General features: G+C 40.3%; 1 protein-coding gene across 5 annotated transcripts in view; it reads left to right on the forward strand.

The window, feature by feature from the left end:
• Nucleotides 1–10,411, forward strand: part of LOC147902735 (uncharacterized) — a 30,848-nt gene extending 20,437 nt beyond the window's left edge. Inside the window, exons 6-9 of one of the 5 annotated variants that reach the window (XR_015540902.1) lie at nucleotides 2,519–2,581; nucleotides 2,737–2,804; nucleotides 2,989–3,138; nucleotides 10,258–10,379. Coding sequence is in view for 4 of the 5 variants with exons in the window: in XM_087373803.1 (XP_087229929.1) it covers nucleotides 2,519–2,581; nucleotides 2,754–2,804; nucleotides 2,989–3,249 (375 nt within the window). In the remaining variant the exon portion in view is untranslated. Of the gene's footprint in view, nucleotides 1–2,518; nucleotides 2,582–2,736; nucleotides 2,805–2,988; nucleotides 3,286–10,257 lie in introns of those variants that run through there. The other 4 variants (XM_087373804.1, XM_087373803.1, XM_087373806.1 and 1 more) reach the window with 4 other exon arrangements.
• The last annotated feature ends 7,335 nt before the right edge of the window (nucleotides 10,412–17,746 follow it).

The raw sequence follows: 17,746 nt of genomic DNA on the forward strand, positions 1-17,746 counted from the left end.
TTGACCTCCTCCTTGTGGAACATTACATGTAGAATCTTGACCCCTTTTTTGAAGGGATTCCTTGCCACAGCTGTTCTAGATGCAATGCAATGGGGACTAGATAGACATGGGCATTTTACTGATTGAACCCCCGCTGTGCATGTTCCTGTCTCCTCGGTAAAGTCCATCCAATCTCTCTAAGATCCCATCATGCTGACGCTGCATAAAAGAGAAGTTGGGACCGCTTGGAACCCTAGAGAACTCATCCTCTCACCAAGGGAGCGGCCCCTGATCGTGAATATAGACTGCTCCCATAGGTTTGTCTCTGCTGCAGCATGATGGGCTGGAGCTCAATGTTGCTCCATTGAATGGCATCGGACACCCAACTGCCCATCCATCCTATGGTAGAGTGACCTCTTTCATGCTCAAAGAGAGTCTTTATATACATCAAAATTTCATCCAAAAAGACCACAACTGAGATATGGATCAAATAAATTATTCATCATCTACTAAAAGGTTATCACTGCATTAGTGAGTCCAAATGGTAACACATCTGAAAAGTTGTAGAGCAGTTCAAGAGCTACAATTTTGGTTTGTAGAGTTTGTCACTCTGACTTAGGTAGAAAAAGTTATTGCTTCTGCAAGGATTGGCAGGTGTTGTTGAGATTTCGTGCCAAGATTGGCGTAGGTTACCGGTTGTTGTGGGGAGGTCTTTGGCATAATAATGACCACAACATTTCTCTACAAATACATTGTCAAATTTTTATACTGGATTCTACCCTCATTTTTGGAGCCTTGTCACAACCAAACTTATCCTATGGAGACCCAATTCTAGGATTTGTGCTACCACTTTGGTATCATTCTGACTCAAATCGTGTTCTATTTCTGCTACTGTTTGGGTGGCATGATCCTCACTGAAGGTGTACAATGTGCCAAATTTGGCAAGAGTACTTTTAAGATAAGATTCCAAACCACTAGACATGGCTGCCTCACAAGTACAATTTGAGCTACGAAGGAAGGAAAAATGCATATCAGATAAAAACGCAATTATGATGATGTGAAAACCTATATGCACATGGTATTTGTGTCAATAAAAGTCCCAGTTGGCTTGAGAGGGAGCTCAATGCTCCCACACAGAAATTGTATCTCGACGATGGAGAAGCTCCCAAATGAAACAAATGAGGCTAACGGCTGAACGATTGGTATGGAAGAATGAGTGGACTGAACAGAGGCCTTGGTGTTGACACAGCGAGGGGCTGAACGATGCTGGTGAGTTTAGAAACCTAGGTGCTATGCTCTGAAGGCATATGCATAGTATATGAAGGTTGATGATTTGGTGCAGATCAGCTGGAGATCAGCTGATTTGGTGCAGATCAGCTGGTTGGCATTGGAGAGAATGATCGTGGGCATTGGATGTGTGACGTCCAATGAGATGATTATATGGCAGATGGAGTGGTCGGCTGATGAGGTTGGTATAGGAGCCACTGTTTTGGCCTCCATTGGCTTGCACCTCTTGACGGTGCCACTTGTAATGCAGCCAATGCCATGGCATGATCGGCAGTTCCAATATGGGACACTGAGGTCTAAATCCCAACACCTTCAGCTGATTCGTTTTATATGCTTGCATTGCTGCAAGCTGTCCTTTGTAGTGCATCTGGTGAATATAGCCAGGTCTTCAAGATGCCAACAGAGGAAGAAAGTGCAGTGGGCTGAGAGGCTGAAGGTGGAAGAGGGTGGCAGGTACAATAGCCCAACAAGTGCTCTGATACCAAGGTAAGGTAGAGAGGGTGAGCTCAAGTAGATTAAAAAGTATTAGGATGTCAAGTCACAATCTGATTGCAAATGAGTGGAGATGAGGCTTATAAAGTTGTCTTCCACATCCTCCTTTTTAGCCCTCTCTTGCTAAATGCCCCTAGTGCTAATCCCTGTAAATAAGCTTAATTTTCTTCTTCATTACAGTAGGGTCAACTTTTCAGAGGATGCAACTGATGTTCAGCCAATCAGAAATCTGCATCTGCATATGGCTTTGTTTGTTGGCCTTCCAAAGGAGTGACAACCCTGCTTCTTTTGACCTGGAAGTTCCCTTTGAGATAATCTATGAGCAGAACTTGCTCAGGCCTCAATAATACAGATTTAATTATATTTTCCTGCCTCAAATTTGTAACACGCTCATAGAATTAGATGAGACGTCTTTTCCTTGTTCAGGAGATGTTAGGGAAGCTATCCTTCCCTGTCTTAGACAAGGTCAGTGTAGCTATACATTTATATAGCCAGTATCCTTGATCCTTACTTTTGGGTCAGAAGCATTGCCCTAAATATCCATGCATCATCTTCTTGGAATGTAATATTTCTATTGTTCGTTTCAAATTCCACTTAGCCTTACATGTTTCAAAACAAAGGTAGCTGTGGAAATAACATGCGTATCATTCATTAAGAAAAATATATCTTATTCAACTTTATAACAATGTTATACCTCCATATTGATGGTAATATGTCATTTCATAGAACCTTCAACTCACAATTTCTCTTCTGCTATCAGAGAGAGAAGAGGGAAAAAATGAAAGCTTTTGGACGAATTGCTCGAGATATTAATATTTCTCAGGTTTTTTCCTTATCTGAAAGTCTTCCAGATATTTGGAAGTTACTATTGGGAGGTAAAAGAGTGAAGTAGATCTTGATGCTTTGTAACTAATCAAGGAAATCTTGATGGGACATACAAGAGTGAAGTAAATCTCGATGCTTTGTAATTGAAATAAGGAAATGTTGACCTTCAGACGATCGAGCCTAGAAAGCCAAAGGAGAAGCATCAATCATGCCGTGCAAAAGTACGTGGCTTTGAAATATCCAGGGTGCATTTCATGTGTGTGATGTTACAATAAATAAGGTGTATTGATTACGTTTTTCTTCTTTCATGTTATAAAAAGGTTTCAAGTCATTCTTTGAAGTTTTGAAGAATTGTCATACATTTTTTTTGGAATCATCACTGTAATCTCACATTTTACGTACCAGGCTATGGAATTCGCATCTAAACTTCCGAAACCAAAGATGAAAGTGTCTCAAAAAGAGAATATACAGGACGCTTTGCATCCTACTAGTAATCCAATGACAGAACTTGAAAAGCTAGAAGCTAAACATAAAAAAGACAGGCAACAAGTCGAGGTACACGACTCTCTCTCTCTCTCTCATATGTGCATGCATGGTGAATATGCATGTAAATGCGTGCACGTGTGTGTGTGTGTGTGTGTGTTCTCTGCAACAATCCTTCTTTGATTGCTTGTAGATGCGCTGCATAGATCATGATGTATATCTAGCATACACTAAGATTTTCAGCTAATGTAATTTTGGCTGCCTCTTTTTGAGGTCGCTACTCTTGTAATATAATCAATCAAAAGTTTTCACTAAAAAAAAAAGTGTGTGCGCGCGCACGCGTGAGAGAGAGAGAGAGAGAGGCACATATGCACCATTTCTTCCTTATACATTTTTGGAGGCTTTCATGCACATGCACTTGCATGTTTCATTTTCCTTGTTTCACAAGGGAGGTGACCACCCATTAAGTAGGGTACCAAGTCTCCATCATCCACATCCACATCCAACGCCTATTAAATATAATGAACTCCACAAAAGAAATGAACGCCAAAAGCTAGTTAAGTTAGTGAGCAGATTTAAGATTATTAGTACTTGAGGGTGTTTGCGAGATAGAAAGGTCAAAAGGGGACAAGGAATTATTGTATGAGTAGCGTCCCTAATTGGCGGAATAAGAGGTAAGGTGGTCTAAGAAAAGTAGAATCAAGATGAGGACAAGATGCCTTACTTCTCTCTTTTTATCTCCTCCCCTTCCTCTTGCTTCTTCTAATGCTACATGCTTCTCCTTATCAGTTCGATCCCCTTTCTTAGAACAATAAATTGCAACATCATTATAGAATTAAGTGCTTCGTGATACATGTAATGACAGCCAATTCAAAGCATCATATTTTACATCTTTGTCCATTATGGATACATGGCACTGAGGTAGGCTCCACATGGCAAGCACTAGGTTCAGGGGAGGATTTGAGAGATGGAGCTCTGAATGGAAGGGGGTTGAGACCTCATAGAAAAGGTTACAAGATGGGTGCTCATGAGACGGATCATGGTTGGGTGGTGATGAATTGTAAGACCTCTTTGTCAGTTGCGTTACACCGGCATGTAGCCTCTCCCTGACATAGTGATAATGTATCTATGTTCTGTGGATTTCATGCCATAGCAATGGCACTTCAGTGAGAATTGGAGTAGGCTCCTCCAACGATGCATGTAAATCTGCCAACAACATCTCAACTAGACACATTCCTCTGTGGTTGGGAAAGCTGCCCTGTACTCAACTTCACATGATGAGGTAGCAACCATCAATTGTTTGCTCAACCAAGAAATGCATGATTGTTGGAGGAAGAAAAAATTAACACTGGCTGACTGCCTAGTGTCAGAATGACCAGCCCAATCCAAATCGCTGTAAGCAGGTAAGTGTAAGTCACCCCCTCCTTTTTCTGCCCGGGAAATAGCAAACCAAGATTCCAGTATCTTGCAAGTACCTGAAACACGATTCACAGGTACCTGAAACACGATTCCAGTATCTTTCAATATCATGCAGGTACCTGAAACACGATTCACAGTTTGTCAATGTGAAGTCTTTGGGCTCAACTGGGATAGACATACTGAATGTCTGGCTGTGTATTACACCAGTAAATTGGGCATCCCACAACTTGGCGTTAAATGGTGGCATGAAACAGCTCACTAGCATCATGCATAGATAACTTAAGCCCTGGCTCCATAGGAGTTGAAATGGGCTTCCAATTTTGAAATTTGAACTGTTCAATTAGTTTCTCAATGCACTTGGAATAAACTAACGCTCTTGTCATCTTGTACAAGTTCAATTCCCAAGTAATAGTGTGCCAGCCTTTAATTAGTCATCTCAAATGTATTCTATAGTTCATCCTTAAGTCAGCAATTTTTGCAGCATTATACCCCTGAGCAGCATGTCATCAACATAAAGAATAATAATGACCAAATCACCCCCTTCTTCCTTGACATAAAGGGTGCTTTCATTTGGACTGTTCAGCATACCATAGTTGCTAGTTGAATAGAAACAGGGGAAACAAAGATGGCAAAAACCGAGGGAAACAGAGTTTTTGGTCCCAACCGAAACGGTAGAACAAGAAACAGAAAATATGGTACAGTTTATTTGTGCAAATAAATTTTTTATACATAAGACAATTATCAGTATAGTGCTTCAATTGACAAATTATGCTATTTAGCATTAAGAAGTCATGACTCATGTAGCATGCTTCAACATCTATGATTTATCATTCATGGATGATGATTCAACAGTCAATCAATAACAATCTGAAATGGATTACAATTTACAACTGCACAAATTAAAAGCATCCATAGTATCTACTATTACCCTGATTCATGAACCATGTGATATATCAAAAAAATAAAAGGACCCATAGTAGCATCCATGATCATGAATCATGTAAAAAAAAAGGTAGCCAGCTGCCAAAATATACTCAGTACTATATTGCCAAAACAGTCTAGGATGCATTTGAAGTGTCCCTAGGGCCTAATCTAGTAGTATTAGGCCAGCACGTTTTCAAAACGGCTCTGAAAAAAGCAGGCTTTTGAAACAGAGTTTCACCGTGTTGAAATGCATGCCGATTCGGGTCACTAAAATGACGTTTCGTGCAACTATGCTACATACCCTCGCTGGTTAAAAAGAGCATCAATCTTTGCACACCAGGCCCTAGGAACCTGCTTCAAGCCATACAAGGTTTTCTTCAACCTGCAAACTTTGCTTCCTTGCCAGGTGCAACAAAAACAATGGGTTAAGACACACAAACCTCTTCCAAGTGGCCCCCTGCAAAGATGTAGCTTTAGTGTCCAACTTATGGATATGCCATCCATAAAATATAGCCATGGCACTAATGGTGGTTATACATGAAGTAGGAGCAAAAGTCTTGTCATAGTCTATAGACGGGATTTGTACCTATCAATAGATCCATCAGATCTATGTTTCAACTTATATACCCACTTTGTACCTATTTCTTTCTTGCCAACCGGCAAGTCCACCAGATCCCAAGTGTGATTTTTCTAAAGGGAGTCAATTTCCATTGCATAGCTTACATCCAATGCACATTGTCACGTGCATAATCAAAACAATTAGATTCATCCATTTCCAACAAAATACTGGCCCAAGATGAATCAAAACAGTTGGCATCCTCAATGTCTCTAGTATCACGACGTGTGCAGGCAAGAATTGGTGTAGAGAGCTTGCTCTTCTAGAGACTGTAGAGCAACCAATGAGATACTATCATATCTTCTTGAATGGGTGACCTTTCTTGTGGCATAGCATCCTCGGACCTCAATGTCTTGCTGAATGATAGGACCAGCCTTATGCTAAACTGAGGCATCGACCACTTGTGAATCTAATTGTAATTTGTTATTTTTAACAGGCATGTAAGATCCATTATAAAAAGAAACGGTAACAGCCCTTCAAAAACATATGATAAACCTTGCTTTTTGTCAAAGATAGCAAGGGGAAATTGAAAAAATAACATCTCTACTATTAAACACCTTCTTGAGAGCTGAACTGTAGAGTCTGTAACCCTTGCTTTCAATGGTGTAGCCCACAAATATGCATATGCTATGCCTCCAAATTATGAAAGTGACTGACAGTCGATCTTCTTTCATACCAATCTTGATCTGGTGTCATAACCTTAAGTGCTTTAGTGTGACACCTATTCAAAACATGATTATAGCACACTATATCCTCCATCCAAAACTTGTGAGATAGTCCTTTGGCCTTAATCATGCACCTTGCCATTTTTATCAATGACTTGTTCTTCCGCTCACCCACTCCATTATGTTGAGGAGTATAGCGGACCGTGCATTGATGTACATACCTTTCTCACCCAAGAACTTTGCTAACTCCTTGGACATGTACTCCCCCCTCTATCCGAACGTAGGGTATGTATCGTGCAACTAGATTGATTCTCCACCAAAGCAATGAAATGCTTAAACAAGTGTCCAAGTAAGATGTTGAGAAGTCATGTGTAGAGGTAACAAAGTAGAAATGATCTCCAAGAGAGTGAGTCCTCATAGGATTGCAAACGTCGCTACGAACTAGCTGCAATTTCTTTACGGATCAAACTGCATAATCCTTATGAAATGAGAGCCTTTTTATTTTTTTGCAAGAATACACAAATCACATGGAAGAGCTTCCAAATGAGGCAAAGCATCTACCATCTGAGAATTTTGCAAAAGCATAAGACAATGAAAGTTCACATGCCCAAACCTGGTGTGTCATGACTTTGTATCTTGCATGGTAGAGGTAGATGTAGAAGCTAAATATGCAGTTTGTGCTATTTTATCATATGCATCAAGCCAAAAAAGACTGTGAGAGAGTGTGCCTAATAACACTAATGCATAATCACCCTCGTCATCACGAACCGTACACTTGTCATCCTCAAAGATGATATGGAATCCTTGTCTAGTGAATGAGGACGCAGACAACAAATTCTTCTTTATCCCAGGGACATGCAAAGCATAATGGGTACAGAGATCTAAGCCATCAATGGCTATAAGCAAAGTCTCACAAATGGCACAAAACCTTCTTGCCAATAGGAGCACATGAGAGTGAAATAAGTCCTTTCTCGCCGTGATATGTCTCGGTGCACCGCTATCAAAATACCATGTATCTGTAATTTCATTGTGCATCAATGCCAATAAACATGTGAAGAAGGCTGAATCATGATGCACAAGATTTTTGGAGGCATCATCCTTTCCTACATTTGTGTCAAAGAACTTGCAACAGCCATACTAGACTCTTCATTTCTTTTGTAATACTCTTCGGGCACTCATTGATGTGGTGACCCGACTTTTTGCAATAATGGCATTTGCCCCTTTTCTTGGGCTTATGTGCATTCTCCTTATTGTTTCTAGAAGTATGACCAACGATATGTTTGGGTTGATATTTTCCTGTGCCCTTATCTTTCACAGCGAAAGCTTGCTCTCCACCATGTTCATTTCACTAATATATTCTTTCTAGTCTACTTCAAAATTTCCACCTACTCCTAAATATGAGAGACGTATGAAAAGAAAGATATGACTCTGGTAGGGAGTTCAAAGTAGTAGAGACAAGATGCGAATTTGGTATGACTTCATCAATATTCAGAAGTTGCTTATGCGAAGTCTTGAATCTTTGTGACATGGTCTGCCATTGAAAGATGCATATGCATCAAATCAAGATATCTTCTAAAAAATGATACTCACCTCGTTATGAGGCCGATACATTGCCTCTAATGCATCCCAAGCATGCTCTGCAGTCTTGCAGGATCTACTGTGAGGTATAATTGACCTCTTCACTAAAAGTGAAATCAAAGTCAAAGCTTGTGCAACATGTGTATCCCATCTTCTCAAGTTCTCTACTTTGTTACCAACATGTGCCTGTTTGTGTGGTTGAGCTTATTGTACGTCCTGCGCCTCCCTCTTGTTGCAGAGGAGTGCTTGGGCTATGGAATTGTTGCCAGTGACAAGGTCCCACCTTTGGAAACTAAGAGACTTTTAACCATAAAGCTCCACAGAGAATAAGTGCCATCCATATCCTTCTGGCAAGTGCACAGAAAGAATCATTTGGATTCTGAGCCATCTCAACCAAATGAACAAATGTGACAGCTCTGAGATAAGTTCATGTACTGTGAGCACAATGCTCAACTAGCTTAATCTTCATTTTCAAAGCGAATGCTTGGCTTGAGGATGCACCTAAAAACAGTCCCAAACTATCAAAACTAGATGACAAGGATTGAATGTTTGATCAGTCTTCAAAATCTCTGATACAAAACAGCAAAACTCGACAAATGTGACCAAATGACAGCACCCAGACAATGGCCTTCGCAGCCTGAGAAAAAAATCTCTGTAGGGGCCTAGAAACACTTCAAAAGAAGTCTGCAAATGAGTGTTTTGAATCTGCATTGACACTAGTTATTTTCATAGTACCAAAACAGCAAAAAATGCTGTAGTAGTAGACTGTTGAAAAAAATACAACAGCCACCAAAATAGCCAAAACAAGGCGATTTGTAGAACAACTCTAAAATTATATCCAGGAGGGTCAACGAACAAGCAGATAGTAAAGCAACTCCACAAATCATGTCGAGAATGGAGCCAGGTGCTTCAATATGATTTGGCCACTTGGTCTCCTTGGATCCACCCTTAATCTTTGTGCCACTAATTTGCTCAATGGTTGTATGTGGTGGAGAGCCACTCCTTGCTTTCTTGGCACTTATAGGATCCCTACATGCAACTTCCTCCTTGGGTACATTTGAGATTGTACTAGGGGACAAAGGCAAGGATAGGGGCTCAGTGACTAGAGTCAGGCTTCACCATCGGTAAAGAGGGAAACATCTGATGAGGCATAGCTGCTGGAGCCAGCTTTTCACCCAAAATATAGCCGCCCTGTTCCAAATAGCACCAGGAAAGACACACTACAGAAATGAAGCCAAAAATAGGTTGACCAACCTAAAAAGTGCTATGTAAATTGATGATTTTAGCAACAAATCAGTCACACTTGCTGGATTTGAAGTGTCCTTGCCCTAAACAGCTTCCTCAAGTAGCATGTCTCCATAAATGGGATGGAGATTGAGGCTTTTCACGAAGCCAACTATATACGTGGTCCATTGCTTTTTTGCACGAACTTTGTGCAAACATCTCACTTTGGAATTCCTTGGAGAAAATTTTACCTTACAAGACAATATCAGTCTTTGTTAGCATTCTAGGCCTTTGGTCATCCACTTAAAACATAAGTCTATTAAAGGAAATCACCGCACTCTATTTACACTAGCATGACATCCTTCTAAATCTTTTGTAGACTCTTTGCACTCTAATCCTTCAAGGTTTCTATGTTGACACTTCGTGCTGCAAGATAAGTTCCCTTTCTCTTTCACTCTAAATTCCGTGGTAGCTTTGGTTCTTCTACTCTCGCACATTCATTGGTTAAGTGATTATGGGATGTCATAAAGTATGTGAAGGTAATGTAAGAAAACTCAATTTCAAATATATCTTGTTGTACATATCGAAGCCTATTGAAAACTTTATGCTTTTAGTAAATCTCAAATACACACACAATCATGTTTCCAGTTAATATTTGCTTTGAAAGCATCATCTTTATAATACAAAATTTACCATTATGACATTTTAATATTAAATTGCATAGAGGTCTAACTGATGTAGCATTCATTGGCTTTTGATGAGCAGGCCATTCGTCGAGACCTAGAAATTTTTATAAGATAGAACTTAAATAGAGTAAGAGATCAATTGAAAACTTCAAAAAAAGAAGTAAATAGAGTAAGAGATCAATTGAAAACTTTATATACAAAACATCATTATTGGATACAAATTAAGTGCGATTGCAAGCCATGATTATCACCCTTGATGAGACATTAAGGTTTTTTGTCCATATCAAACACTACTATGTGGACTAGGATCTAGTCAATAACATGATATCGTATGTTTGTAATGAGTTTTCTCCTTATTTTATCCAAGAAACTTTAATCAAGGCTTTAATTATATGCATCTTACATAGGTTTTGTGGATGATATTTCATAATTACCTACAAAGTTTTGATAAATAGCTTCAAAGGAAACATTGTGGTACCAACCACATGGCTTGACTATGATGTTGAGTTGTTTCATTATAGCTCAAAATGCAATTTTTTATTTTGATGAGTATAAACTTTGTGGTTGACATGAAGATGCTTGCTCTTTGCTCCACTTTATTTGAAAGGGTGGAGACAATCCTTCTTTTCTTCTCCTCATGTCAAGCGTCATCGTGTAGCACTTTTAACATTGTATGAACTAGTTTGGGTTTACTCATGAAAACTTTCAAGCATGTCCTCTAGCATTCTGCTTAGGGTCTTTTGTACTTGTTTGTATATGAAAATGGAACAAAGCATGGGACCGTGTTTCCCATAGCTTAATTTGCATTATCTTGACAACATGGAGAGTGTGAAATTCCTTTTTGTAAAAGATGGTATCTAAAGTACAAGATAAGTGGGACTATGTGGATGGGTCCACACCTGGATCATCTAGCAACCTTGGTCATCCTTGGACAATCGAACATGGTCAAGGCATCTAAGGTAGCATAGGGTATTTTTAGCTCTTTATGATTCCAATACCACTTGCAAAATTTTGACACACTCAAAACGTTCAAGATGTCAGGCTTGGGTAATTGAGCATGGTTAAGACGTCTAAGATAAGATGGGGTATGTTCTCATCTCTTTATGATTCCAATAACACTTGCAAAATTGTGACATTTAGAAATTGGATTAATCATAGTTTCTGCTGAGCAATGAATTTAGTCATGCTTATGTACTCAGAATCAAAAATATCAACAATTAACTTGTAGTCGTAAGAGAGACTATGAAGTGTGTAGAGATATTTAAAGTCATCCTCAACGGAATGGGCGAAGGATATGAGAACCTAGTTTAGAATATTGCTATACAAAAGCAAGTTCCTTCATTGGAAGAAATATTATAAGTGTTATTTGATGAGAAACTCTAAGATTTAGGCCATTCAAGTAAGGAAAGGTGAATCCAATGAGTAAGCATCTATAATCTCAAATAGAGGTAGATGATTTTTCCCATCCACTTCTGTAAACTCTTTCATAGTAGCGACATTATATAGCTACAAATCCTCATTGTTTATGGAAAAATCTCTCAACATCTTTACTAAGTTGTCTAATGGTTTTCAAACTCGTGCTTTCAAATTTCTCACATCAGCATCAACTCCTAAATTTGTGGTACACTCAAGTTCCAATACATATTCTATCATTTTTATAATGATTGGATAGAAATCTTTGTTCCTTTGCACCTTCCATGGACACTTTACTAGGAAGGTTTCATGATTTTCTTGGGAGTTGTGTGTCTTTACAAACCTTCATATTTCCTCCATGTAGTCCCATGCTTGATAAAAGAGCTTCAACTCTTGCAATACATGTCTGCAGGTTTCATGGTCCATGCATATGTGACGTGCAAGTAAAGTAACTTATTGATGGGACGCATCTTTGCATACAAAACACAAAAATCTACTCCCTTTAACGGGAAGTTTAAAATTGCATCCCACTCTCATTAATTTTGGCTCTGTTGTTAGCAGCTTCTCGATCAAAATTCATTAGTCCATTTGTCTACTCTTATTGTATTCATTTTTGAGCGTCATCATCTAACATATCTTTATTTGAATTATTAATCACATATTTAATTTTCCATCATTTTTTATTTTTTGATTTGCTTCCTTTGTCCTTTCCCTCTATGTTGTCTTGTAATCATATCCCATGCAAAAAATCCTTGGTTACGTTGCATTTGCACTAATCTCCACTCTAACAATTCACTTTAATGTTTTAAAAATCTCTTGACTTGTTGCCAAAAGTGTTAGATATGCTTAATGCCCCACCCTCTTGGTAACCACCAGTGGTCCAAGGTGCTCAAGCTGTAAGGCCCCCATATGAGGAGAAGCCATGTGTGAGCCCGGGACACTAGATGGATCTTGACTTGCATGTCAGATGAGGTCTATCAATGAGACCGTTGATGGTAGAAATGTGATTGTGTGGGAGTCCCTTATTCTTGCTGGGGCCTGGAACGACGGTATAGGAAATATTCTTTGAATATTCCATGGACGACTAGTCGGTTTCACTGACTAGGTTAACTGGTTGGCTTCACCGACTAGGTTGACTGGTAGGTTCCACCGACTACGTTGATCTGACTACTGTCCTCATAGCTATAAAGAGGCGAGCTTCCCAGTCCATTGTACCAGATCAAATCTTCCAGCTAGTAGCTCTTCACCTAGTATGTGTCTAGATCGCCATCTAAGCTCCACTGTGGGAGCGCACGGTTGGACGGAGCCATCATCTGTACTATATCAGTATTGAAGAAAAATTTTGTTCATCTTCAGTTTGCTGTGTACTCTCTATTCTTTGTTCAGTTTCTATTCCGTTGCGCTGTGCAATTTAACATGGTGTCAGAGTCGAGGCGGCTCTAAGGATCGAAGAATAGAAGAGAGGCAAGGGCTTCAACAGCATATACGGAGTGATGGCAACAGGAAGCAGCTCGAGTTCAGTAGCTGCTGCTGCACCAACAATCTAGGCGTTGAGGATTCGCCCACTAGCCTTCACTGAAGGCAAGCTAGATGGTACGAACTACACTATGTGAAAGTTTAAAATTATTGCTATTCTGGATTCATATGAGCTTTTGGAGACAGTACTGGGGGACCTAGAACCACAAGGAACCCCCGACCCAGCAAATCCGGGGAGTACGATACCTCCTAATGTCGACCTTCTATGAGCTTGAAAACGCAGGAACGCAGATGCTCTGTGTGCCCCGTTTACAAGTACTACTGATAGTGTTTTGACCTTGATTCAGCATACATCTAAGGCAATTGTGGCCTGGAACATATTGAAGAGTCAGTATGAGACGCGGAATCAGACAAGGATCCAGAACCTGGAGAATCAGCTCACAGCTGAGAAGTTTAATGAAGGAGAGACAGCGGAGGCGTTCGTAACACGAATAAAAAATATGCGTGACTAGATGGTTGGTGCTGGGATACAAAAGACTAGCGAAGAGCGGTGTCTCCGGATATGTCCACCAAGGTTTGATGGACTGGTAACAGCGCTTAACACTCAGGTGAGACCCCAACCATTGTCATTTGAGGAGTTTTGTGCTTTCCTTATAGAGGAGGAATTGAGGCTTAAAGCTCGAGATGGAGGCGGCAATGGGGATGCTGCATTCTCTGCCACTGCGAAAGTGAAAGGTGGTTCCTCTACAAAAGGTGAGTCCTCTACTAGTGGTGACAAAAAGAAGGGTGGCAAGAAGAAGTTTCAGGGAGAATGCTTCTACTGCAAGAAGAAGGGCCATGTGATTATTGATTGCCGAGTCAAGAAAGCATATGAAAAGAATGGTACCCTGAAGAAGACAGATAAGGGGAAAGAGACAGCTAACACAGCGGAAGCAGAGTTGGATCTATTTCTGGTCATTGAGGAAGAGTGTTCCTCAGTTCAAGAAGCATCAACCATTGATTCATGGGTGTTGGATAGTGGTGTCTCTGGTCACATGACGTGCAAGAAGGGTCTATATTGTTCCATGCAGCCTCTACAAGAACCCATCACTGTGACGGTTGGAAATAATACAAAATGCCCTCTTGAAGGTATAGGTACGGTTTCATTTGTTTATGTAAATGGAGATGTTATGAAACTATCTAATGTGCTCTATGTTTCACAAATCAAGAGAAATTTGCTATCAGTTGCGTTCATAACTGACCTTGACCATGAGGTGAGGTTCAACAAGATATGAGTAAAAATTCAAGATAGTGCTAGCAATCTTGTTGGCACAGGAGTAAGGAGGAATAACCTGTATGATCTAAGTGCTCTTACAGCCACCACTAGAGTGGGCATAAGCAGACTTTGGCACGAAAGATTTGGCCACATCGGATTTGCAGTGCTGAAGGAGATATAGAAGCAAGGTATGGTTGCTTACTTACCTGCAGGAGCAGAAATCAAAGAACTGTGTGAAGCTTGCATGATGGGCAAGCAACAAAGAAAGCATTCCCACAAGAAAGCAAGAATAGAGCAAACACTCCTCTAGAGTTGGTGCATGTTGACTTGTGCGGTAAGATGCCTACACATGCCTTGGGGGGATCTTTCTATTTTTTATTGTTTGTCGACGACTATAGAGGAAGATGTGGGTGTACTTTCTTCACGAAAAGGCTCAAGCTTTTGGTAAATTGAAAGAATGGCTACAGCTTGTTGAAAATGAAACAGGGAGAAAAGTGAAGAAAATTAGATCGGATGGCTGTGGTGAGTTTGTTTCTACAGAGTTTGGAGATTTTCGCAAGAGCAAAGGGATTAAGCGACAAACGACAACACCACATACACCTCAGCAAAATTCGATTGTTGAACGTCAAATGCGGACCACCGTGGAGATAGGGAGGTGTATGTTGAAAGGTGCTGGACTTCCAAATCACTTTTGGGCTGAGGCTGTCAATACTGCGGTTTACATCCTTAATCGTAGTTATATAAAGTCACTTAAAGGTAAAACACCACATGAGGCTTACAACAGTAAGAAGCCATCTATCTCCCACTTCAGAACGTTTGGGTGTGAATGCTATGCGTATGTACCAGACAAAGAGAGAAACAAGCTACAACCAAAAAGCACCAAATGTATCTTCTTAGGCTATTGTGATGAGAAGAAAGCCTATGAGTTGTATGACCGAGAGACAAAGAAGATCATAGCGAGCCGCAATATGGTGTTCAGGGAGCAGTCACATGTAGTGGAGGTAGAGAAGAGCTCTTCCACTTTATCATCAAGCGAAGAGGTAATTCACTATGGACTTGTCCCAGGAGCTATAAACAAGGAGGAAATATCAGATGATGAAGGTGTAAGTCACAAATCTATTGTTATACCACCGGAAAAGCCATTGCCGCGATGGGTAAGGAAAATCTATGACCATGATAACTAGATACCTATGTCTGTTGAGCAACATGCAGATGGACCAAGGCGGTCTCAAAGAATCGAGGAGTAAAGGAGGACTTCTGCTCACATAGTCAATATGGCCTTGATGGTTGAGATTATTGCAGAAGTAAAGGAGCCTGCAAATCGGAGAAAGCACTTGCAAACCGAGATTGAAAAAACGCTATGCAAGTAGACTATGGGCCTGCATTAATTTAAGTCATTGTACATTAACATGACCAATGCATTTATGCCATATATCAATATCTGCAACTACACCGATCCCATGTGCAAACATTGCTGCACTCAATTTAGGCATGTCCGCATCCAACGTAAACATCCTGCCCTTCTTCTTTCCTTTTGCTATCAAGCGACCTTTATTTTTCATATCCTCAACAAAGCATCCATGAGGATTAAATTTTACTTGCGAGCCCTGCTCAACCATTTGACCAACAGAAACCATGTTCTTGGTAATATTCGGGACATGAATACATCATACAGGTATTTCGTTTTCCCATCATGCATAGACAAAGGAATTTTACCAATCTACATAATAGGATGTGTAGTATCATCACCAGTCTCCACAAATCCTGGTCTTTCTATTTTCCTTGCATCCTGCATCCATTCTGCATGACCTGTCATGTGGTTTGACGCACCTGAGTCAACATACCACACATCATTGCTTTCTTCAGCACTCACAGGATTGATCATGTGCTGCACCATAAACGAATGCTCATTTCTGTCATCACCCTGTCTACTAGAGGATGCATAATTGCCTTGCTGCAATTTTTCAGTCATGATGTCATTCTTCTTTTTATAGTAGTCTTTAACCATATGACCAATTTTACCACAGTAGTAGCATTCAACATTTCTGTTTACATTTTGGTCTCTCTGCCATCCACCACGACCTCTTTGGCTCCCCCTGCCTCTAAAGTTACCATGTCCTTCTCCATAGGACTGGTTTTCTTGAATTTGCTGCATATTCTGATTTCTGCCATGGCCTCCAGATTGGCCTCTTCTACCTTTGCCTCTACCTCTTCCAGCATTTGAGTAGAAGACAATTTCTTCTGAAGTTCGTCCTAAAGAAGATGCACAACCATTTCTCTGCTCTTCAGAAATTAGAAGAGCAATCAACTGCTTAAAATCAGGAAAATTCTCACGGACGGCAATGGATGTCCGGAACTATGCATAATAATTTCCTAGACCTTTCAAGGTCATAGAAACTAAATCATCTTCCACTGGCGACCCAATGGAAGCAAGTGCATCTGCAATCTTCTTCACCTTCATGTGGTAGTCATTGATGCTCATATTTTCTCTCTGCACATTATGCAACTCCTACTTGAGCTGCATTTTCCTGGCTTGCGTATTTGTGCTATACATTTTTGTCAAAGTATCCCACGCCTCCTTCGGCGTGCTTGCATATCCTGAATATGCACAATCATAGAATCTGAAATACTGATAGATAGCCAGTACATAACTTTACTGACTCTCTTATGCTAGCCTTTAAATGCCTGCAACTCTTGTTGATTGGGAACATTAGGAATAACTGGTTCTTATTCAGTGCTAGTCATGAACTCCCAATAGCCTTTTCCCTTAAGGAAATTCGTCATTCTAAACTTCCATGCTTGGAAGTTGTTCTTGTCAAGCTTTTCAGTGACTATCTGCGAAAGAGCATCAGACGCCATTACAGAACATTGCAAAAATATTCTGTCACTGTAAAAAGAACAACTTCTGTCTCACAAGGGCAAATTTGCAAAACTGACGAAAGTGGTATTTGACTACACAGTCACTTCTTAGTGACGATTTTGCATCAACAGGCAATAAGAATGATTCCATCACTCCCAATATCTTTGCGCCTAGGCATACGATGTAATTTCTGCGATAACTTTTCACCGACCTGCGAAACAGTGGTTGCACAGTAAAAAACAAGGCACTTTTTTGAGTGCCTGCGAAAAACTTTCGCCACCAAAGCGGGCCCTGAAATGGCCTTTAACCAAAGCGAGCCCCAAAATGGCCTCTAATCATATGTTGTCCTCTCGCCACACCGCGAAGGGCATCCCAATCTGAGACAATCCTCTTGCAGTTTTCGGTTGTGATACCTGCACAGATTCGCTCCTAAACTCAAAAAAGGAAAGCAACACTAATCCTCTTACCAAGACACCGTGAACTTGGTTTGCTTTCTTGAGCTTCTTACCACGAACCGAGCTCTGATACCATGTGAAAAGAGTGGGAGAGAAGTAAGGAGTCTCA

Source organism: Dipteris shenzhenensis, chromosome 4, assembly GCF_047967505.1.
Source record: "Dipteris shenzhenensis isolate YYH24624 ecotype China chromosome 4, Dip_SZ_1.0, whole genome shotgun sequence".
Taxonomy (NCBI): Eukaryota; Viridiplantae; Streptophyta; class Polypodiopsida; order Gleicheniales; family Dipteridaceae; genus Dipteris; species Dipteris shenzhenensis.